We start from the raw sequence: 24,133 nt of genomic DNA on the forward strand, positions 1-24,133 counted from the left end.
ATTTTTCTATACATCGCAGGGGGAATCCATAGCTGTTTTTTTTAGCCAGTATTTTCTGTGTTTATACCTCGAGGGAATTTTGTACTCTAAATTGACTTGCGGTGAAAGGGTTAAAGGAGGTGTGGTGCAGACGTATGGATCAGTCCGCACGCTTTGACGTCCTCTGGAAAGTGACACTGACGCTCCAAACTAATCTGACTTTTCTTCCATTACCCATCACTCCCTTCGCTCCCTCTTACCTGCTACGTTTATCTAGTATCGTGAAGTGTGGACCCTAATTAGAGCTGGGGCTGGATGAATAAAACGACAAGAACAACGCACCAGTGCTTATCTGCTATGCTCGGACTTTTTTCGTTTTTGTCTTGTCTTCTCTTGTCTTATTGTGCCATTCTCTTGTATTCTCTTGTCTTATTGTGCCACTCTCTTGTTTTCTCTTGTCTTGTTGTGCCATTCTCTTGTCTTCTCTTGTCTTATTGTGCCATTCCCTTCTCTCCTCTTGTCTTATTGTGCCATTCTCTTGTCTTCTCTTGTCTTATTGTGCCATTTCCTTCTCTTCTCTTGTCTTATTGTGCCATTCCCTTGTCTTCTCTTGTCTTATTGTGCCATTCCCTTCTCTTCTCTTGTCTTATTGTGCCATTCCCTTCCCTTCTCTTGTCTTATTGTGCCATTCTCTTGTCTTCTCTTGTCTTATTGTGCCATTCTCGTCTTCTCTTACCTTGTCTTACAGCATCTTGTCTGACCTTGTCTCGTATTTGTATTTCTCTTTTTATCACAACAGATTTTTCTGTGTGAAATTCGGGCTGCTCTCCCCAGGGACAGCGCGTCGCTGCATTACAGTGCCACCCACATTTTTGTATTTTTTTTCCCGCGTGCAGTTTATATATATATATATATATTTGTTTTGCCTATCGAAGTGGATTTTTCTATATAATTTTGCCAGGAACAACCATTTTGTTGCCGTGGGTTCTTTTACGTGCGCTAAGTGCGTGCAGCACACACGGGACCTCGGTTTAACGTCTCATTATCTTGTTTTACCTTGTCTTGTCTTGTACCATTCTCTTGTTTTAGCTTACCTTGTCTTGCCCTGTCCTGTCCTGTCTTGTCTTTCCTTGTCTTGTCTTACCTCGTCCTGTCTTGTCCTACCTTGTCTTACTTTGTAGACCCCCGAAAACGGAATATGGCTGTCTACATGGCGGGGTAAAAACGGCCATACACGTAAAAGCCCACTCGTGTACAAACGTGTGAACAGGGAATTGCAACCCACGAACGACGACGACGACGACGACGACGACGAAGAAGAAGAAGAAGAAGAAGAAGAAGAAGAAGAAGAAGAAGAAGAAGAAGAAGAAGAAGAAGAAGAAGAAGAAGAAGAAGAAGAAGAAGAAAGTGTCTTACCTTGTCTCGTCTTATCTTATCTTGTCTTACCTTGCCTTACCTATTCTTGTCTTGTCTTGTCTCATCCAGTCTTGCCTTGTCTTGTTTTTACCTTACCTTGCCTTACATTACCTTGTCTCGTCAACCACCGACCCCCTACCACCTCCCTCCCCCAGGCCAACTTCCCCAGCCTGTACCAGCAGCTGGAGATGGATGACGGGGGCCTGTGGGGGAACTTTGCCCGCAGCACGCGCTGTGAGGAGGAGTTCCCACCCGCCGTGGAGAGGAAGTGCTCTGCCTTCCAGCAGGTGCTGGTGCTGCAGGCCGCCCGGCCAGACCGTCTGCAGAGCTGCATGAGTCTCTTCGCCTGCAAGATCCTGGGTAGGTGAAGCTTTTTTTTTTCTTTTCTTTTTTCCCGAGGGCCTACAAAATCCCGGGTAGGTGAATTCCTCTCCGCCTGCTAAAGCCCTCTCTGCCGGGGAAATCCTGGGTTAATAAAGGTTTTTCCGTCTGCAAAATCCCAGCTAGGTGATGCCCTCCCAGCCTGCTAATTCCTGTGTAGATTAAGCCATGCTTGCTTGCAAAATCCTGGGTAGATGATGCCCTCCCCGCCTGTAAAATCTTGGGTAGGTAAAGCCTTTTGCGCCTGCTAAATCTGGGGTAGTTATAGTCCTCTACGCCTGCAAAATCGTGGGTATATAAAGCCCTCTTTGTCTGCTAAAGACATCTCTGTCTGCAAAGTCATGGATAGGTGAAGCCCTCTCTGCCTGCTAAAGATATATCTGCCTGCAAAATCCTGGGTAGGTAAAGCCCTCTCCGCCTGAACCCCCCCCCCTCTCTCTCTCTCTCTCTCTCTCTCTCTCTCTCTCTCTCTCTGAACAAGGCAAGTTGCGTATCACCATGTATGTCAATTTGCAAGATAAATTGTTATCGTTTTTCACCCCTTCTCTCTCTCCTCCCCACCTCTGCCCCCCCCCCCCCCCACCCCACCCACCAAATCCACGCAACACTTCCACCCTCACCCCCTCTCTCTCTCCAACTATCTCACCCTCTCTCTTACTTCCTCTCTGCGTCTCACCCCTCCCCACCCCCCTTTTTATTTTCTCAGCAGATGTGGTGTAGCTTATCTAGGATCAGTCTTTTAAGGAGAAAGGTAGCAGAATGATAAAGACGCTCATCTACCAATACAGAGACTCCGTGAGGGTCTGGGTTCGAATCCCGCTTTGGCCCTTCCTCCCGAGTTTAACTGGAAAATCAAACTGAGTGTCTAGTCCATTCGGATGATAAGATAAACCGAGGCCGCTGTGCGGCACGCACTTGGCATACTGAAGAAAAGAACGCATGGCAACGAGAATGTCGTCCTTACACACACACACCCTTGATAATTCTCATCTGCTTTGACACCTTGAAACTGAAACTGAAATTGGATAATTCTGCTCTGCTTTGGCACCTTGAAACTGAAACTGAAATTGGATAATTCTGCTCTGCTTTGACGCTTTGAAACTGAAACTTGATCATTCTGCTTTGCTTTGACACCTTGAAACTGAAAACTGAAATTGGATAATTCTGCTCTGCTTTGACGGTTTGAAACTGAAACTTGATCATTCTGCTTTGCTTTGACACCTTGAAACTGAAACTGAAACTGAATTTTTCTCCCCCCCCCCCCCCCCCACATCCACACCCCTTCCCAGAGATGAAGGAGCTGTCCCCGCCCACAGTCAGCCTGAAGAAGCTGTACCAGGAAGAGACCATGGCTACGGAGCCCATCCTCATCATCATCTCCACGGGCGCCGACCCCTCCCAGGAACTGCAGGAGCTGGCCAACGAGACGGTGGGGGTCGACAAGTTCCACCAGGTCAGGCAGGGGGCGGGGTCCGTCTTTGTAAAATAATTTGTTTTGTTTTATTTCATTTTATTTTTTTAAATTCTCATGTTATTGTTTTTTTTAAAATTTCAATTAATCTTCTTTTTTTAATTCTAAGATACGCAGACTAGAAATGAGTGTGTGGAGGAGGGGGCTAGAGGAGGTGCAGGGTAATGTGTGTGTGTGTGTGTGTGTGTGTGTGTGTGTGTTGGAGCTCATGTACGTTTATATGTATTTAACTGTGCTTTCATATATGTGAAACTGCATGTTTGGTGCATATCTGTTATGCATGTGTGGGTGTATGTGTGAATGTGTGTCTTCATGTTTTACATTTATTTGCTTATTTATCATCATTGTTGTCTTATTTATTTATTTATTTATTTATTTATTTATTTATTATTGTTATTTATTATTATTATTATTATTATTATTATTATTATTATTATTATTATTATTATTATTATTATTATTATTACTACTACTACTACTACTACTACTAGTACTACCTTTTTATACTATAATTATTATTTATTTATTTATGTAAGCTTATCTGTTATTTATTCACCTTTTTTTTCGTTTTTCTTTTTTTTTTTCTCAAGGCCTGACTGAGCGCGTTGGGTTACGCTGCTGGTCAGGCATCTGCTTGGCAGATGTGGTGTAGCGTATATGGATTTGTCCGAACGCAGTGACGCCTCCTTCAGCTACTGAAACTGAAACTGAAACTTTTAATTCTAATTAATTCCCGACAACTTCCACTGGGTCAGAAGCAAGAGTCCATCTTTTTATTTGATTTCATTTTTATTGTATTTTATCATCATATTTTTCATTTTGTTTTGATTAATTGCTGACATGTTCCGCCAGGTCAGAAGCCCACCTTTTTATTTTATTTTATTTATTTATTTTTTTTTTACACATTATTTTGTTTAACTGCCACCACGTTCTCACTAGGTCAGAAGCGCAGTCAACCGTTTCATTTTATTTCATTTTTATTCTATTTTGCTTTATTACACTTACATATTAAATTTTCATTAATCCAATCGCCAACAAGCTCCAGCAGGTCAGAAGCAGAATGCACATTTTATTTTCAAATTTTATGTTTTTAAATCTCTATGTCTCACTTTTCTTTGTTTCTAAATTCTGTTTTTAAATGACTTTTTTAAAGCATTAGTGGAGTTGTGGTCTCGTGGTAATGCGTTCGCCTTTTATGAAGACATATTGAACGTGATGTCTGAAGTCTGGGGAAGCGAGAGAATCTGAGTGTGTGTCGGATCGGATCACACACTCGCCAGAATTCCCCCCCCCCCCCGCCTCCCCCTCCCCCCCCCACACACACACACATCACCTCGCCATGCACTGAACCTTGAGTTGTCTGGATTGCTTTTGCCGGGATCCCGTTTTTTACGTATGCATTTAGCGCAGGTAAAACAGCCCACGGCAAGAAGACGGCTGTCCTGTCAACATGAAACAAAATCCATTTTGATAGTTACGAAAACAAAAACAAAAACAAACAAACAAACAAACAAAAAAGCCCACAATTCTTGCAGACCAAGAAAAGCAGAAATAATGGGTGGCGCTGCATTGTAGCGATGTACGTGTTCTCCCCGAGGAGACCAGCCCGAGATTTCACACGGAGAAATATGTTGTGACACAAGAAATAATACAATATAATACATACAATACAATACAATTTAACGCAATGCAATACAATGCAATGCAATGCAATAAAATGCACGGACAAATCAGAGGACGCTTGAAAGTTCTGCACAGAGCAGCTGTATATTGATTGTTCTCGTGTGTGTTATTTTCTCATGAGTGTGTGTGTGTGTGTGTGTGTGTGTGTGTGTGTGTGTGTGTGTGTGTGTGGTGGTAATTGTGGATAGACGTGAAGCAAAAATAACGATATTGACTAGCAAGGTGGCAGAATGGTTAAGACGCTTATCTGCGAGTACAGTGTCTGTGAGGGTCCGGGTTCGAATCCCGCTCTCGATATTTCTCCCAAGTTTGACATCTGGCAAATTTCTGTAGAAGAAATCCACTCTGATATGTGCACAATATATGCATGCACTCAAGGCCTGACTGATCGCGTTGAGTTATGCAGCTGGTCTGGCATCTGCCAAGCAGATGTGTTCAAGCGCTTATGGATTCGTCTGAACGTAGTGACGCCTCCTTGAGAAACTGAACCTGAAACTGATGACGACTTGTGCAGGTGGCCATGGGTCAGGGGCAGGCGGAAATCGCCATGCAGCTCCTGAACCAGTGCTCTGCCAACGGAGAGTGGCTGTGTCTGAAGAACCTCCACCTCGTCACCGCATGGCTCCAAGTGCTGGAAAAGGTATCGTCCTCTTCGTCATCGTCAACGTCATCGTCGAATATTAGTTTTGTCTGTGTCAGCATTCAGTCGGTCGTTTAAAAGTCTTCCACCGCCATAAGCAACTTTACCTGAACAGACAGTGCACTGCCGTAGGCGACTTTAGTCGACATTGAGGGGCCATGTTAACCAGACCATTTGTGACTCACTTGTGTAAACAAAGTGAGTCTATGTTTTAACCCGGTGTTCGGTTGTCTGTGTGTGTGTGTCTGTGTGTCCGTGGTAAACTTTTACATTGACATTTTCTCTGCAAATACTTTGTCAGTTGACACCAATTTTGGCATAAAAATAGGAAAAAAACCAGTTCTTTCCAGTCATCTTGTTTAAAACAATATTGCACCTCTGGGATGGGCACAAAAAAATAAAAAGAAGCCTAATTATATGCAAACTGCATTTACTGTTATATTTATATGTTTTGTATTATCTAAACGTGGCACTTTGACCTCTTATTCTGACGCAACAACAAGAGGAGTCATTATTATCATTTTTTGTTCAAACAGGAACTTCTTTTGCTAAGCATGGAAGTTTTATTTATTTTGCAAACGTTTTGGTGCAGAGTGTAAAAAAGGGAAATTACTCTGTAATTAATGCTAGGGGACTTAATTTATCACAAGTGAGTCTTGAAGGCCTTGCCTCTCTTGTTCTCATCGTAACAAAGCTTGACAGCTGCAGCCAGTTTTCCCACCAACAGAACGATGATTAGCCTTTGCCTTCTCGCCCAGTTTGAAGTGAATAAGTCCATTGTGTTGTTTTGACATGAACCGAAGCCTATGACTGGTAGTATCATATTGGAAATATTTGGTGCTAGGGAGCGTTTTCCACACAGAAATTTGGCGGTGAAAGAGATTTACATTATCCGTTTAGATTTATCACGGGGGTCCAGTTGTGCGATTTCGTTTTTGCTTGTATTGTTTTATGGATGATTTTTGTTTGTTTGTTTGTTCTTTGTTGTTTTGTTTTGTTTTACGATCATGATGCTGATGATGATGGTAATAGTCATATTCAATATAACATTTCTGACCAAGTGCGCGTGTACACCGCTCTCTATCTCTCCCTCTGTGTAAGGGAATCTCTCTCTCTCTCTCTCTCTCTCTCTCTCTCTCTCTCTCTCTCTCTCTCTGTATATATATATATATATATATATATATATATATATATATATATGTGTGTGTGTGTGTGTGTGTGTGTGTGTGTGTGTGTGTGTGTGTGTGTGTGTGTGTGTGTGTGTGTGTGTGTGTGTGTGCTTCATCTGAATGAAGACGTACTTGCTATGCATACACACAGACACCCCCCCCCACCACCACTATATATATATATATATATATATATATATATATATATATATATATATATATATATATATGTGTGTGTGTGTGTGTGTGTGTGTGTGTGTGTGTGTGTGTGAGTGTGTGTGTGTGTGTGTGTGATCACACTCATGAAAATATCATTGTCTACTTTTAAGTAGTGGAGACAAGTCGCCATTGTAACTGTCACGGTCTCTATTGACATTTTATCGTCATTATCTCAATCGCCGTCTATGTCAACTTTAACCCTTAGCCTTTAACCATGATGGTGGGGTAAGGGTGAAAGAGAACGCCCTTCATCTGATCACGTGATGTACCTGTGCAGGTGTTCAACACGTTGAAGCCCCACCCGGACTTCAGGCTGTGGATGACGGCGGAGTCCCACCCCAAGTTCCCCTCCATCCTGCTGCAGTCCAGCATCAAGATCACCTATGAGGTCACACTTCCCTCTCCTTCACCAACAGGAATGAAACAAAATGATGCTGCTGATAATAATAATAATAATAATGAAAAAAACAAAAAAACAAAACCAGTTACCATTGAAGTAGAAACAGTGGCAGCAGCAACACTGAGCGGAAATAGTAGTAGTCTCGTCCTCATATTTGTCAAAGAAGTAGTAGTAGTTGTGAGGGAGATAAATGTCGTCAGTGGCGGTAGTTGTCAAAGTACATTAACATTGTGTTGTATCGCATTCGCACAAACTCCACAGTGACGGAAACTTCTTCTTCTTCTGCGTTCGTGGGCTGCAACTCCCACGTTCACTCGTATATACGCGAGTGGGCTTTTACGTGTATGACCGTTTTTATCCCGCCATGTAGGCAGCCATACTCCGTTTTCGGGGACAGTGATAGAAACATGCCGTGGGATTTCCATCACCGCAACCAAAAACTACCCGTTCTCACTGCTGATACTGTCCTGTTATACACAACCCTACACAGCAGAAAGAGGAATGTAGCAAAATGGTTAGGATGCTTATAATAATAATAATAATAATAATAATAATAATAATAATAATAATAATAATGGATACTTATATAGCACACTATCCAGAAATCTGCTCTAGGTGCTTTACAAAAACGCTTTTGTTAACATAAAACATTATATCTATGTTACATACACACACCAAAATGTGGCTACACACACACACACACACACACACACACACACACACACACACACACACACACACACACACACACACACACTGCATACATACATTTTAACATACATGTGTATCTAACAGCTACCCTAACACATACGCACACATAGGCAGGCACAAACTTACATAAACACACGCACACACAATACACATTCATATACATGCATGTAGTTATGTACACATACATATGTATACACACACACCAATACAGTGTCCGCAATGGTCTGAGTTTGAATCACGGACTCGCCCTTTCTCCCAAGTTTGGCTGTAAACATCAAACTGAGTGCCTAGTTATTCGGATTAGACGATATACCGAGGTCCCGTGTGGAGCACGCATCTGACGCACTGCAAAAAAGAACTCATAGCCACATGACTGTTACCCCCTGGTAAAGTTTTGCAGAAGAAGCCCACTTTGATACGTACACAGACATAAATGCATACACTCAAACCTGGCTAGTGCCGGCGTTGGGTTATACCGCTGTCAAGGCATCTGTCTAGTAGATGTGGTGCAGCACATATGGATTTGTCTGTACGCAATGAGGCCTCATTGAGAAACGGAAACTGTTATACACAACACAGTCCAGTTCAACATAACACATTATGGTACCGTAAAACAGCACAGCGAGGGACGCAAACATTCAGATCCGGACACTAGAACCACAACTGCGCACCATGGTCTGCAGAGTTTATGTTTGTATTCATTTTGTTTCGCGATTCGTACACATTTAACATACAGGGTTAACAAACAAAAGTTAAAAAACCACTTTCCTAAAGCTAATGTGTTTTTCATGAAATGTTACAAAACAATCGTGAATTGATCTAAAGTATGCAGGCTACGTGTTGCCTTCCACTGGCATCTCGTCGAGTACACAAACTGCTGTTTTTAGTATGCGTATGTGCACCATGAACAGCTTTAAAATGCGTTTGAAAAATCGATTTTCTGTCAAAAAATTGCAATTATTCAGTGTCTATTATTATCATTGTTATTATTATTATTATTATTATTAGTAGTAGTAGTAGTAGTAGTAGTAGTAGTAGTAGTAGTAGTAGTAGTAGCAGTAGTAGTAGTATTTCAAATAAAAGAGCTGACATTGTTCATTGTAAAACGCTGGAATGCAGTGCAAGGAAGTTCATCTGGTTATGAGTAGTGCTCATAACACTGGCTGCATACACTGCTGTTTGCCGAAGTTTCAGCATCATTTCTACATAACTCCAGAAAGAAAACTGTGCAAGTTTTCCAAGTTGTCTATTTACACTTTCTTTTTTAAAATTAACCCTTTAAAATACCAAAATATGGTCACAACGCCTGCTCGTTTGTACTTGTCTGCAGTCTCCCCCAGGAGTGAAGAGGAACCTGATCCGAACCTACGAGACGTGGACGCCGGAGTACATATCCAAGGGAGGGAACGTGGTGCGAGCCCAGTGTCTCTTCGCTCTGGCCTGGATGCACGCCGTCATGCAAGAAAGGAGAATGTACATCCCTCAGGCATGTGGGCAGGGGGCACTCTCTCTCTCTCTCTCTCTCTCTCTCTCTCTCTCTCTCTCTCTCTCTCTTTCTCCCTCTCTCTCTCTTATATTCTTTATATGTCTCTGTTTCTGCCTCTCTCTCTCTCTCCCTCCCTTTCTCTCTCTCTCTCTTATATTCTTTATATGTCTCTGTCTCTGTCTCTGCCTCTCTCTCTCTCTCTCTCTCTCTCCCTCTCTCTCTCTCTTATATTCTTTATATGTCTCTGTCTCTGTCTCTGCCTTTCTCTCTCTCTCTCTCCCTCTCTCTCTTTCTCTTATATTCTTTATATGTCTCTGTCTCTGCCTCTCTCTCTCTCTCTCTCTCTCTCTCTCTCTCTCTCTCTCTCTCTCTCTCTCTCTCTCTCTCTCTCTCTCTCTCTCTCTCTCTCTCTCTCTCACCTATCTGCCTTCTGCGTTATCGTCCTGCACAAAGCATTTGAGTTAATTAAGATACATTGCAACGTTGTGATGATTATGTTTCGCGGTATCTGTGGTTTCATGTGATATGATTTTGATTACCGTCTTTCACGTTTTGTTCCAATTCGACATAAAAACGTATTAATTGTTTACCCCTTCACAGGGGCGATATGGCCTGATAACTATTTTTTTTTTTTCCGTATCCGTATTTGTGTTTGTCTGTCTGTCTGTCTCCGGCTCTCTGTCTGTCTGTCTGTCTCTCTCCCCCTCTCTCTCTCACACACACGTTCGCTGTTGGTTTTGCTTCCTTTATGTCCTTTGTATTCAAAAGAGCTTTGCTCCTGGAAAGAAAAAAAACAACCGTTTCTGTAAAAATTGTTTATGCTTTTTGTGTTTTTAATACATTTCATCACTTGACGTCACTCTTTTTGTTTGTACAGTTCGTGATATAAATTGCTTGAATGGTGATGTTTTGTTGCTCCCCCGAACCCAAATTTAAAGCACATGCAATGTATTCCTTGCCTTTTATATTGCCTTGCCATGCAAAAGTTTTCAAACGAGCTGTATTTCCACGCATTTCGTATGCACGTAATTGTGAGTGTGTGTGTGTGTGTGTGTGTGTGTGTGTGTGTGTGTGTGTGTGTGTGTGTGTGTGTGTGTGTGTGTGTGTGTGTGTGAACGAATATCAGTCATTCTTTCATTTTGTGACCTGTGCCAGGGATGGACCAAGTTCTACGAATTCTCACTGTCTGATCTGAGGGCGGGTGCGGACATCATCGACCGCTTTTGTGTGGCTGGTACGTCATAGATCAATGAATATGATAATAATAATAATAATAATAATAATAATAATAATAATAATAATAATAATAACGGTAATAGTAATGATACTGATGATGATAATGATTGTAGTGATGAAGCTGATGATGGTGACAGCAATAATATTGATAAGTTCAATTGTTGCAGGTCCACTTCCTTTTCGTTAGGTGTGCTTGACTATGTGTGTATACATATGTATGTGTACATGACTACATGCATGTATATGAATGTGTATTGTGTGTGCGTGTGTTTATGTAAGTTTGTGCCTGCCTGTGTGTGCGTATGTTATAGGGTAGCTGTTAGATACACATGTATGTTAAAATGTATGTATGCAGTGTGTGTTTGTGTGTTTGTGTGTGTGCGTGCGTGTGTGTGTGTGTGTGTGGTCACATTTTGGTGTGTGTATGTAACATAGATATAATGTTTTATGTTAACAAAGCGTTTTTGTAAAGCACCTAGAGCAGATTTCTGGATAGTGTGCTATATAAGTATCCATTATTAATATTATTATTATTATTATTATTATTATTTTATTATTAAGAAGAATGACGGTGGGGATAATGATGATATTAACAATTACATGATGATTGTCATCATCTAAGAGTTTTCATTCACAACGTTCAGTGAGGACAGGTGTGATAAAAACTGACGCTATGAATGTCCAGTTTGTTTGGAGAAGACACACCGATGCCTTTACTCTGGTACCCAGTGCCTGGGTCTCTGCAGATGGTTTTCCCATTCTGCAATAACTATTGTCATTACCTCTTGGTTTTCGGTAGGGAATTTACCAGTGTACCCTTTCTGTACCCTCCACCCAGGCCAAGACGTCCCCTGGAACTTCATCCACGGACTGTACGAGTTCGCTATCTATGGAGGTCGCGTGGACAACGTGTTTGATCTCCGCGTGCTCGTGTCCTACCTCAAGCAGTTCTTTGACGCTGGAGTCATCAGCGAGAAGGGCAAGAACAAGCGACTGGGGCCCATGCGCATGCCCACCTCCACCAACATCACGGTCAGTTGTGGGGAGGCGGGGAAGGGGGCTGTTGTGGGAGGGGTTAGAGTACATGCTGAAGACGTGAATGTTGACAAGGAATACCACAATTCTGACGACGGAAGCTAAATGTTGGGTCATTGAGACACCCACTGGACATCCGAGGGGACTGTGTAGAGGAGAAGAGAGGACTGGCCGTACTGATTGAGTTAAACAGTCCCAACCATCAGACCATTTCCCTCACGCCAGATAATCTCTCTCTCTCTCTCTCTCTCTCTCTCTCTCTCTCTCTCTCTCTCTCTCTCTCTCTCTCTCTCTCTATATATATATATATATATATATATATATATATATGTGTGTGTGTGTGTGTGTGTGTGTGTGTGTGTGTGTGTGTAACCCACAACCTCGCGCATACTGTATTGGCAGACAAACATTTTAACCTTTTTGCTGCTTTCCTCATGGGGGAGAGACCTCGACAGTCTCCACTAACGAACCTCGCTTTGCTTCATCACACACACAAAAAAAATTAAAAGCAAATAAACGACAGTAACTAAACATCCACCACCAAAACCTCCACGCGCACTCCCGACAGATAGTCCACTTCCTAAATCCCTGCCCTCCCCTCCTCCCCCCCTCCACCTTCGGCACAGGACTACCAAGAGGCGGTCGGCGGCCTCCCGGAGTTTGACAAGCCTTCCTACTTCGGACTGCCGGAGAACATCGAGCGGTCGGCGCAGCGGATCATCAGCGCCCAGGTGATCTCCCAGCTGCGGACCCTGCAGAGGGCTGACACCCAGTCCAACCGCTTCGACAAGGAGGTGTGGGCTACCGAGCTGGGCCCGGTGCTTAACCTGTGGAAAAAACTCAATCAGGTATGACAACACACCTTATTTGTTTGTTGTTTTTAAAGCTCAATCAGGTAAGACAACCGGCCTATAAAAAAAAAAAAAATATATATATATATACATACATACATACATACATATATACACACTCAATAAGGTATGACTATGTATATAGCTCAATACGGTATGACTACCAGCCTTTTTTTTTATAGCTCGATCAGGTATTGGTTTTGTTTTGTTTTTTGTTTTTTTGTCACAAGAGAATTCTCTGTGTGAAATTCTCTGTGAAATTTTGGCTGCTCTCCACAGGGAGAGCGCGTCGCTACACTGAGAGCGCCACCCTTTTTTGCTGTTGTATTTTTTCTGCCTGCAGTTTTTTTTTGTTTTTTGTTTTCCTGTCGAAGTGGATTTTTCTACATAATTTTGCCAGGGACAACCCTTTTGTTGCCTTGGGTTCCTTTATGTGCGCTAAGTGCATGCTGCACAGGGACCTCGGTTTATCGTCTCATCCGAATGACTCGGCTTGACTATCGGACTTTTTAAAAAGCTCAATCAGGTATGACAGCGGCATTTTAAAACTCAATCAGATTTGACAACCAGCAATTTTTTTTTAACTCAATAAGTAATGATATCCATCCCTTATAAAAAAAACAAAAAAAAAAACCAACAAAAAAAAACAAAAAATAAAAAACAAACAAACCCATGTATGACAACTGTTTTTTTTATTTCATTTTTTAAAGCTCACATATGAAAGACAATCGTCCTTTATTTTGTTTTTTAAAGTTCATCCAGGTTTGACAACCGTCCTTTATTTTGTTTTTTAAAGTTCATCCAGGTTTGACAACCGTCCTTTATTTTGTTTTTTAAAGTTCATCCAGGTTTGACAACCGTCCTTTTTTTTGTTTTTTAAAGCTCAATTAGCTATGACAACCGGCCTTATTTTTAAACTCAATCAGGTATGACAACCGGCCTTTTCTACAGCTCCACTAGGTACAACAACCGGATTTTTAAAAAGGAGCTCAATCAGGTATGATAGCAGCATTTTTATAGTTCAAGCAGGTATGTCGACCGGCATTTTTTTCTTCTTCTTTTTTAAAAACAACAACAACTGAATGTGGTATGACAGCCAGCCTTTTTTTAACTCCCTCCATACGAACGGCGAAAGAGACGTCGTTAACAGCGTTTCACCCCAATTACCACCATCCAAATATTGCAAGCGGAAGGCTCTTATACTGAAGAGGTGAATGTTGACAAAGAATACCACAATTCTGACGACGGAAGCTAAAGGTTGGGTCATTCAGACACCCACTGGACATCCGAGGGGTCTGTGTAGAGGAGAAGAGATGACTGGCCGTACTGAGTGAGTTAAAGATCAATCAGGTATAACAACCGGCCTTGTTTTTCTAAAAGCTCACCCAAGGATGACAACCATCTTTATTTCATTTTTCATAACTCATTCAGGTATGACAACCGGCCTTTATTTTGATTTTCAAAGATAAGTTAGGTATGAAGACCGGCTTTTATTTTAGTTCAGTCAGGTATGACGACCGGTTTTTATTTTCATTTTCAAAGCTCAGTCAGGTATGACGACTGACTTTTTGGCGGGCTTTGTCAGGCATGGCAACCAACCTATTTCTTTTAAGCTCAATCAGGTATGACAACCGTCCTCTTTTTTTAAAGTTCAACAAGATATGACAACCAGCCTTTTCTTTAAGTTCAGTCAGGTGTGACAACTGGTCTTTTAATAAGATGTGACAACCGGCCCTTTTTCTTCTTTTTTTTTTCTCAAATTTTAATGTGGTGATAGTATCATATAGTCAGTCTCTGCTCCATCCCATCACCGCCTATACAACTGCATCATCTCCAATGCCCTCCATCCCCTGGCCTACCCCTACCCATCTCTTCATCCACTCAGCCCAAAACACGCAAAAAGAAAGGAAAGGAAAGAATACGCTTCACCTTATTTGCTGCAAACGCAAAAAAAAAAAAAAAAAAAAAAAGACAAATGAAGAGCAAATGCCTGATCTTTGCATAATTCCAGCCCACTGGTGAGGCTTTGAGAACCAACTCCAGGTTTGAGAAAAACAAGATAAAATGAAACAAGAGAGGCAAGGCCTTAAAGACTCACTTGTGATACACTTAAAAAAAAAAAAAAAAAAAAAAATCCAAGCTTTTTATGTATTGAGTATAATTTCAAAATGTAATGTTTAAGATGAGAAAGATCAGTTTAAAGCAAATTAAGTCCCCTAGCATTAATTACAGAGTAATTTCCCTTTTTTACTGTCCGCACTAAAAACGTTTGCAAAATAATTAAAACTTCCATGCTTAGCAAAAGAAGTTCCTGTTTGAACAAAAAAAAAAATAAATAAATAAATAAATAAATAAATAAAATAAAATAAAATAAAATAATGACTGCTCTTGTTGTTGGGTCAGAATATCAGATCAAAGTGCCAAGTTTAGAGAATACAAAAAATATAAATATAACAGTAAATGCAGTTTACATATAATTAGGCTTTATATTTGATTTTTTTTGGTGCCCATCCCAGAGGTGCAATATTGTTTTAAACAAGATGACTGGAAGGAACTGAATTTTTCCTATTTTTATGCCTAATTTGGTGTCAACTGACAAAGTATTTGCAGAAAAAATGTCAATGTTAAAGTTTACCACGGACACACACACACACACACACACACACACAGACAACCGAACACCGGGTTAAAACATAGACTCACTTTGTTTACACAAGTGAGTCAAAAAAGAAGAAAATGACAAGACAAGACAAAGACAACATTCTTCATTATCAAAGGTAATAGATAAGCAATAGTATGGGGATTTTTTTTTTCGTTCAGTCTCTGGACTATACATGGTATATGCTAACATAATTATGATAGAAGGCGAGATAGACAGAGGGTACATTCATTGCCATCATCCTTTCTTTTTCTCAACGTCTTTCCTGAATGGAATATTGTTTTGGCAAGTGATGTTGTAGATTTCTGTACTAAAATCTATGCCTCTGTTCTTATTAACCGGATGTTACGAAACAAACAAACAAAAAGAATAATAATAATAATAATAATAATGGTATTTATATAGCGCTGGATCTTGTGCAGAGACAAATCAAAGCGCTTTCGCACCAGTCATTCACACGCATGCATAACTCTAATACTGTAGAAACTAAAGACAAGGAAGGGCAGGCAAGGGAGGCTATTTTGGGAAGAGGTGGGTTTTATAAGGCCAGACTTGAAAGAGCTGAGTGTGGAGACTTGACGAAGCGAAAAAGGAAGTTCATTCCAATCGCAAGGTCCAGAAACAGAGACAGAACGGCGGCCAATAGTCGAGTATTTGAATCTGGGTATGCGTAAACAGAGTGGATCCGAGGCCGATCGTAGTGAGCGAGATGGAGTGTAGAGGTGAAGGCAGCCGCAGAGATATGAAGGGGCAGTTTTGTGAATGCATCTATAACATAGAGTGCTGATCTTGTACTTTATTCGGTGTGAGACAGGGAGCCAGTGGAGATGTTGCAAAAGAGGAGTGATGTGCTCAGATCTTTTCTTTCTGAGGACGAGTCGGGCAGCAGAGTTTTGTATGCGCTGAAGGGGCTGAATGGATGAAGCAGGCAGACCAGACAATAGAGAGTTACAGTAGTCAAGGCGAGAGAGAATGAGAGAAACGACAAGTCTAGATGTTGCGTCAGTGGACAGATATTTCCGGAGGGATGCGTCGCAGTTGACAGTAGCAGGACTGACATGTCTGACTGATAAATTTTTGCATTGACAGTGTATTGTCAAGGACAACACCGAGGTTCCTGACTGACGTGGAAAGAGGGATGGATGTACTGCCAAGTTTGATTGTGTCAATTGTGATGGAAGACAGTTTTTGTTTAGTTCCTATGATCATTGCTTCAGTTTTGTCCACGTTCAATTGTACCTTATTTCGAGTCATCCAGTTTTGAATGTCCAGGAAGCAGTTGGATGTTTCTTGCAAGAGCGACAACAATTTTTCAGGGGTATCACTCTTCTGGAGTTGAGTGTCATCAGCATGAAAAAAAACCCAACAACAACAAAAAACAAACAAACAAAACAAAACAATCTATGGGTAACTTATACTGAACCATCACTAAAAAAAAATCAATAAAAGGAATACTTCAATGCACGATGGGGTTTTATTTTCTTCCTTCCTGTTTTTGCGAATGTGTATGTCATTTCCTGACAAATTCTCTTTTTCTTCTTCTTCTTTTTTGCTGTTTAAATCCGATGAGTTGTTTGTACGGATGCTACCCCTGTCTTTATGAGATGTGTGGTTAGTCAAAACGTTTTGACTCTGTTGCTCATGTGAAGTAGAATTAAAAAAAAAAAAAAAAAAAAAAAAAAAAAAAAAAAATCCCAACGAAAGGGGATTCTGTCGGCAGGGCTCCAACCTGATCCAGATGAAAATCTCAGTGCCCACGGACAAGTCGGGCACACAGTCTCCGTCCCTGGCCTTCCTGCTGCTGGAGCAGTACAACGGCATCAAGCTCGTGCAGTCAGTGCACTCCTCGCTGTCCGCCCTCTCCAAGGTCATCAGAGGCACACAACTCCTCACGTCCGACGTGCAGAAGTTGGCGGCGGCTTTACTGGAACAGGAGGTGTGGGGAGGGGTACGGGGTGGGGCTGGGGGAGGAGGGGGTGGAGGGTAGGGCTGGAGAGTGTGTGGTCTGTAGGGAAGGGTGGGGAACGATGTGCTATCTGTTATCAGGGTGAGGGGGAATGTTTGGTCTGTTAGCAAAGGTGGGAGATAGAATGTGATGTGGAAGGAGGGAGGGATGGTGTGTGTGTGTGTGATCTATTAATGAGATGAAGGAGAGTGTGTGATCTGATAGGCCGGTGGGGCTCTGTGATCTGTGAGGAGAGTGAGAGAAGTGTTTGATCGGGTAGGAAGGTGGGGGATGTGTGAACTATTAAGAAACTGGGGGTAAGTGTGGGATCCTATGGGAGGGTGTGATCTGTTAGGAGGGTGGGAATGTGTGATCTGTTAGGAGGGTGGGAATGTGTGATCTGTTAGGAGGGTGGGAATGTGAGATCTGTTAGGAGGGTGGGAATGTGTGATCTGTTAGGAGGGTGGGAATGTGTGATCTGTCAGGAGGGTGGAAGATGTGAGATTTGTTAGGAGGGTGGGAATGTGGTCTATTAGGAGGGTGGGAATGTGAGATCTGTTAGGAGGGTGGGAATGTGTGATCTGTTAGGAGGGTGGAAGATTTGAGATTTGTAAAGAGGGTGGGGATATGGTCTATTAGGAGGGTGGGAATGTAAGATCTGTTAGGAGAGTGGGAATGTAAGATATGTTAGGAGGGTGTTGGTGTGGTCTGTTAGGAGGGTGTTGGTGTGGTCTGTTAGGATGGTGGGGGTGTGATCTGTTAGGAGGGTGGGGGTGTGATCTGTTAGGATGGTGGGGGTGATCTGTGGGGGTGTGGTCTGTTAGGATGGTGGGGGTGTGATCTGTTAGGAGGGTGGGGGTGTGATTTGTTAGGATGGTGGGACTGTAAGATCTGTTAGGAGGGTGGGGGTGTGATCTGTTAGGATGGTGGGGGTGTGATCTGTTAGGAGGGTGGGGGTGTGATTTGTTAGGAAGATGGGACTCTTTGGAGGGTGGGAATGTGGGATCTGTTAGGAGGGTGGGAATGTGTGATCTGTTAGGAAGATGGGAATGTGAGATCTGTAAGGAGGGTGGTGCATTGCGTTTGATCTGTTAGAAGGTAGGGGTGATATTTGTTAGAAGGGGTAGGGGTATGATCTGTTAGGAGGGTGGGGGTAGTGTGTGATCTGTTAGAAGGTAGGGGTGTGATCTGTTAGAAGGGTAGGGATGTGATCTGTTAGGAGGGTAGGGGTGTGATCTGTTAGGAGGGTAGGGATGTGATCTGTTAGGAGGGTAGGGGTAGTGTGTGATCTGTTAGAAGGGTAGGGATGTGATCTGTAAGGAGGGTAGGGATGTGATCTGTAAGGAGGGTAGGGATGTGATCTGTTAGGAGGGTAGGGGTATGATCTGTTAGGAGGGTGGGGGTAGTGTGTGATCTGTAAGGAGGGTAGGGATGTGATCTGTAAGGAGGGTAGGGGTATGATCTGTTAGGAGGGTGGGGGTAGTGTGTGATCTGTTAGGAGGGTAGGGGTGTGATCTGTTAGGAGGGTGGGGGTAGTGTGTGATCTGTTAGAAGGTAAGGGTGTGATCTGTTAGGAGGGTAGGGATGTGATCTGTTAGGAGGGTGGAGTGTCATCATCATTATGATGGCTGAGACGTCACTCTCATTCATTGCCATCGTCAATGAAACCACTACGATCCTTCACCTCCGTAACAGAAACACACACACACACACACACACACACACACACACACACACACATCCTACCCTCCTAACAGATCACACACACACACACACGCCCCCGACACTCCCAACAGATCACACATCCTCACGCTTCTATCACCGACACAATCCGACACGACCCTGTGTGGTGTCCCCAGACCCCAATGAAGTGGCTGAGCCAGTGGGACGGCCCCGAGGACCCCATCCAGTACCTAAAGGGGCTGATGGCCCGGGCCTCGGCCATCCAGGGCTGGGTGGAGAGGGCCCAGAGCGGGTCGCTGCTGAGCGAGACCTTGGACCTGTCGGAGCTCTTTCGGCCAGACACCTTCCTCAACGCCCTCCGACAGCAGACTGCGCGGTGAGCGGGGCCTGACACACGGCTGGCAACGTGGTGAAGGGAGGGTAGAGGGAGGGAGGGATAATAGTGGAAGGGGATCTTGCTTTACAACCCACATTGTTTTGTTTTTTGTTCCTTTTTTTATATAGAAATGTGTGTGTGTGTGTGTGAGAGAGAGAGAGAGAGAGAGAGAGAGAGAGAGAGAGAGAGAGAGAGAGGCAAGGGCGTGGGGCAGAGAGAGAGAGAGAGAGAGAGAGAGAGAGAGAGAGAGAGAGAGAGAGAGAGCATGTTGAAAATGAATGCATGCATGAGATTAAATCGTAATTATTAAACATTGCAAACTGTGGTTTGGGAGGTTTATTCTTGATGGTTTTTACCGAAAAGGTTTTAACTCGAAAAACGCATGAGCGCATGAATGAAATCTAAACATGTTCGTCACATGAAATGTGGTGCCCAAAATGTACATATCATACAACCATAAAGTTGATAATATGTGAATAGTCAGAAGTCCAAATAAAAACTAAAAAGAAAGTCAAAGGAGCGAATGTTTAAATAATAGTCGCTTGTGGTAAAAGAATACTCTCTTTTTAACACTAATGCGTCAAATCGCACAGTTTGTTTTGTTTTTCTTTGTACGGTTGAATTAGCAGTGATTATACTGACGCATGGCCAACGCTAAGCAGCGCTGTGATCAAGGAACTGTGGGGCGTATTTTATATTAAGAAGTCAAAGTTGATGAAGCTGTTTACTTTACACAACGTGTCCGAAATTTCCTATTTTAGTATTCCAAATGCAAGTAACTCTTTTCATGGCAACTTTCGTGCATGGCTGAAGCGAAACAACCTTGATTAACAAGTGAATATTGTGATCCTTTTTTGCAGTGACCAGATTTTGTTTTGCGTGTCATTGTTGTCAAATAATTCGACATGGATTCTGTCGATACGCTAACATGTAAACCATCTTGCCATGTGCACAAAGTCGTCTGCAATTACGTGTTCATTCAGTCTCCGCCAGAGAGCGATTGTTCCGTGTACCTCTCGACCATGCAAAGATAAACCAAAACTTTTTGGCTTGGGTCGACAAGTGTCGGTTCTTGTTCATGATATGGGTCATTTTGGGTCGTTTTTTTTAATTTTTATTTTTTTAATTATTCTTTTATTTATTTTTTTATATATTTTTATTAGAGCCTAAATCTTGATTAGAAAGTTTGATTGTACGCTGTGTATCATTTCTTATATGCCCACACTGTAAAAATAAAAACAAACTCAGTTTTTTTTTTTCATTTGAATAGATCAAAGAATTAAGGATACTTCGTGTTTGTAAAGCTTTCTGTTTGATATTTGTCCGAAGATAGTCGCTCTGTAAGTATCAATACTATTAATAATAATGTTTAATGAAGAAGAAGAAGTATCTGTATCAGTATTAGTATCAGTATCAGTAGCTCAAGGAGGCATCACTGTGTTCGGTCAAATCCATATACGCTGCACCACATCTGCCAAGCAGATGCCTGACCAGCAGCGTAACCCAACGCGCTTAGTCAGGCCTTGAGAAAAAAAAAGAAGAAGAAAAAAAAAAGAATTATAATAATAACAGTAAATGAAAATAAAATAAAAAGACAATAATGATGAAGAAGAACAAGAACAAGAACAAGAAAAAAAATAAAGATGTGTTCGCGGAATGGTTAAGATGTTTATGTGGCAATGCAGTACCCTCGAGGGTCTGAACTCAAATCTCGATCTCACCCTTTCTCCCGAGTCTGACAGGAAAATAAAACTGAGCGTCGAGTTATTCGCATGAAACGATAAACCGAGGTCCCGTGTGAAGCACGCACTTGGCGCACTGAAAAAGATCCCATGGCAAGACAAGTGTTGTCCTCTGACAAAATGTTGCAGAAGAAATCCAATGTGACGGCTACACGAATATAATTATAGATAAGCATGCACTCAAGGCCTGCACGCGTGGTCATGCTGCTTTTAGGCATCTGCCCAGAAAACTTGTTGTGGCTCATTTGGAGTTGTCCAGACGCGATGACGCCTCATTGAGAAAATGAGTTTCAGTTTCAATTTCAGTCTCTCCGGGAGGCTTCACTGAGTTCGGACAAATCCATATACGCCACACCACATCTGCTGGGCAGATGCCTGACCAGCGGCATAGCCCAACGCGCTTCATCAGGCCTTGAGTGCATGCTTACATGTTTGTGAACCAATCAGAGTGGAATTTCTTCTATAGAATGTTGCCAGAGGACAACACTCTCGTTGCCATGGGGTATTTTTCAGTGTGGCAAGTGCGTGCTGCATAAGGGACCTCGGTTTGTCGTCTCGTCCGAATGACTAGACGCCCAGTTTAATTTTCCAGTCAGACTTGGGAGAAAGGGAGAGAGCGGGATTTGAATGCAGACCCTCAAGGACACTGTACTGGCAGATAAGCGTCGTAACCATTCCGCCATTGATTAGTTTCATTCTTCTTCTTCAAACTTGGGAGAAAAGGCGAGAGCGGGATTCAAATCCATACCTTGACTAGCTAAGCGTCTCAACCCTTCTGCCCCCTTACCGAAACCACACACTGTGCCGCAGAGAACTGGGGTGCTCCATGGACAGCCTGAGGTTCGTCAGCAGCTGGCTGGGCAGCATCCCGGACAGCAAGATCCCCATCAAGCTGGGCGGCATCCAGCTGGAGGGATGCGCCTTTGATGGCACCCGCCTGTCCGAGAGCCAGCACGACTCGCCCAGCGTCTCCACCATCCCACCCTGCGTCGTCGCCTGGGTGCCCAAGGTACAGTGCTCCTTACTACCTGTAACCTGGTGAGACTGATGGGGAATCCAGGCAGTTCGCTTCTTCAGAGATGAGATTTGTTTTCCTTCCCGTGAATTCACGGAAATCATTAACTCACTCAGTACGGCCAGTCCTCTCTTCTCCTCTACACAGACCCCTCGGATGTCCAGTGGGTGTCTCAATGACCCAACCTTTAGCTTCCGTCGTCAGAACTGTGGTATTCTTTGTCAACATTCACCTCTTCAGTATAAGAGCCTTCCGCTTGCAATATTTTGATGGTGGTAATTGGGCTGAAACGCTGTTAACGTCGTCTCTTTCGCCGTTCGTTTGGAGAGAGTTAATTAAATCTGACAGTCCCAGGGGTCGACCCTGAGAACCGTGTAAATACGTTGAGAAAATCGAGGGGTAGGGGAGCTGATGCAAATTTGAGCACTTAAACTTAAAACGTGATTGAATAATAATAAACTGCGGCACAGTCATCCACACCCACACCCACAACAAAAACCCTCGAAGAAGTAAGTGGGTTTTTTTCTGTGTGCTGAATTTACGTCAGCCGATGACGCAGCAGAAGACGCCATGACTGCAGATGCTGAGCATAGGATGTTTAGATATGATTCCAGTGTACCAAAGATTCATCAGCATTGTGGATTATGGTTAACATGCTGAAAACGCCCATGTTGTCTGTCTTTCATCTGGACGTCCGTCCATGTGTTTTTCTATCGCTGTTCTCTTCGTTTTCACATGGCTGTATTACTGTGTTGTGCAACGTTGCTTCTCCCCCTTTCCAACTTTTTCTGTAGCAGTGTGTGTGTGTGTGTGTGTGTGTGTGTGTGTGTGTGTGTGTGTGTGTGTGTGTGCCGTCACTGACAGACAGACAGACAGACAGACAGAGAGAGAGAGAGAGAGAGAGAGAGAGAGAGAGAGAGAGAGAGAAGATGAAGTCGGCACATGATTCTCTTTTATTTCGATGTGAGCAGGAGATGTTGTATTGTTGTCAGCACACACACACACACACACACACACACACACACACACACACACACACACACACACACACACACACACACCCACACACACACACACACACACTGCATACATACACACGCACAAATTAATTTCCATACACACACACACACACACATTAATTTTCTCTCTCACACACATACATACGCGAGTATGCACTATCGCACAAATGCAGAACACATTAAAAAAAATAGATATCTATTCATCTTTATTATTATTATTATTATTATTATTATTATTATTATTATTATTATTATTATTATTATTATTATTGTTGTTGTTGTTGTTGTTGTTATCATTATTATAATTATTATTATTATTTCTCTAAGTGTGTATCACAAGTGAGTCTTGAAGGGCTTGCCTTCCGCACAATTCGTTTAGATCATTCACTCACCCGCAATACTTACTACTATCCGCACCATGTACCTGCATCAAGACATAATCGCCACGATCAGTTTCTAAAACCTACGAGATGTCCCGTTCCCCTCCACAGGATAGTCCTAACCCCTACGGGTCTGAGGCGACCATCTCTCTGCCCATCTACTTCGACATCACCCGGGAGCGGCTGGTGGCTCGCCTGGACGTGCCGTGTGGGGCCAACGAGGGCGTGTGGCTGCTGTGCGGGGCCGCCCTCTTCCTCAAGAGCTAGAAGACCTCCGCCTTCAGCCGTCCGCTGCTGTGCACACTGGCCACCAGCCAACCAGGCCGCCGCCGCCAACAACAACAACACTCCGGGCGGGTGGACCACTGCTGTGACTGCAGACTTAAGAGGATTTAATCAGATAAGGGTCGCAGCCCCTTCTGAAAGGGCCGAAAATATATCTAAAAGTACAACAAGCACACACACACACACACACACACACACACACACACACACACACACACACACACACACACACACACACACACACACACACACACACACACACACACACACACACACACACACACACACACACAACAGTCACCGGTGTCACAGAAAAAAAACAACAACGAAATGATAGTATGATAACCCAGTA

The 24,133-nt window shown here is 42.9% G+C and overlaps 1 protein-coding gene across 1 annotated transcript in view; it reads left to right on the top strand.

Moving 5' to 3' along the window:
* Positions 1-23,947, top strand: part of LOC143284088 (cytoplasmic dynein 2 heavy chain 1-like) — a 157,573-nt gene extending 133,626 nt beyond the window's left edge. The window contains 12 exon segments of the mRNA XM_076590729.1: positions 1,551-1,755; positions 3,066-3,229; positions 5,445-5,570; positions 7,236-7,346; positions 9,400-9,555; positions 10,711-10,789; positions 11,630-11,823; positions 12,453-12,674; positions 17,057-17,272; positions 19,141-19,340; positions 21,893-22,091; positions 23,608-23,947. Coding sequence (XP_076446844.1) covers positions 1,551-1,755; positions 3,066-3,229; positions 5,445-5,570; positions 7,236-7,346; positions 9,400-9,555; positions 10,711-10,789; positions 11,630-11,823; positions 12,453-12,674; positions 17,057-17,272; positions 19,141-19,340; positions 21,893-22,091; positions 23,608-23,763 — 2,028 coding nt within the window. The 3' untranslated portion in view covers positions 23,764-23,947.
* The last annotated feature ends 186 nt before the right edge of the window (positions 23,948-24,133 follow it).

Source organism: Babylonia areolata, chromosome 7, assembly GCF_041734735.1.
Source record: "Babylonia areolata isolate BAREFJ2019XMU chromosome 7, ASM4173473v1, whole genome shotgun sequence".
In the NCBI taxonomy this organism is placed as follows: domain Eukaryota; kingdom Metazoa; phylum Mollusca; class Gastropoda; order Neogastropoda; family Buccinidae; genus Babylonia; species Babylonia areolata.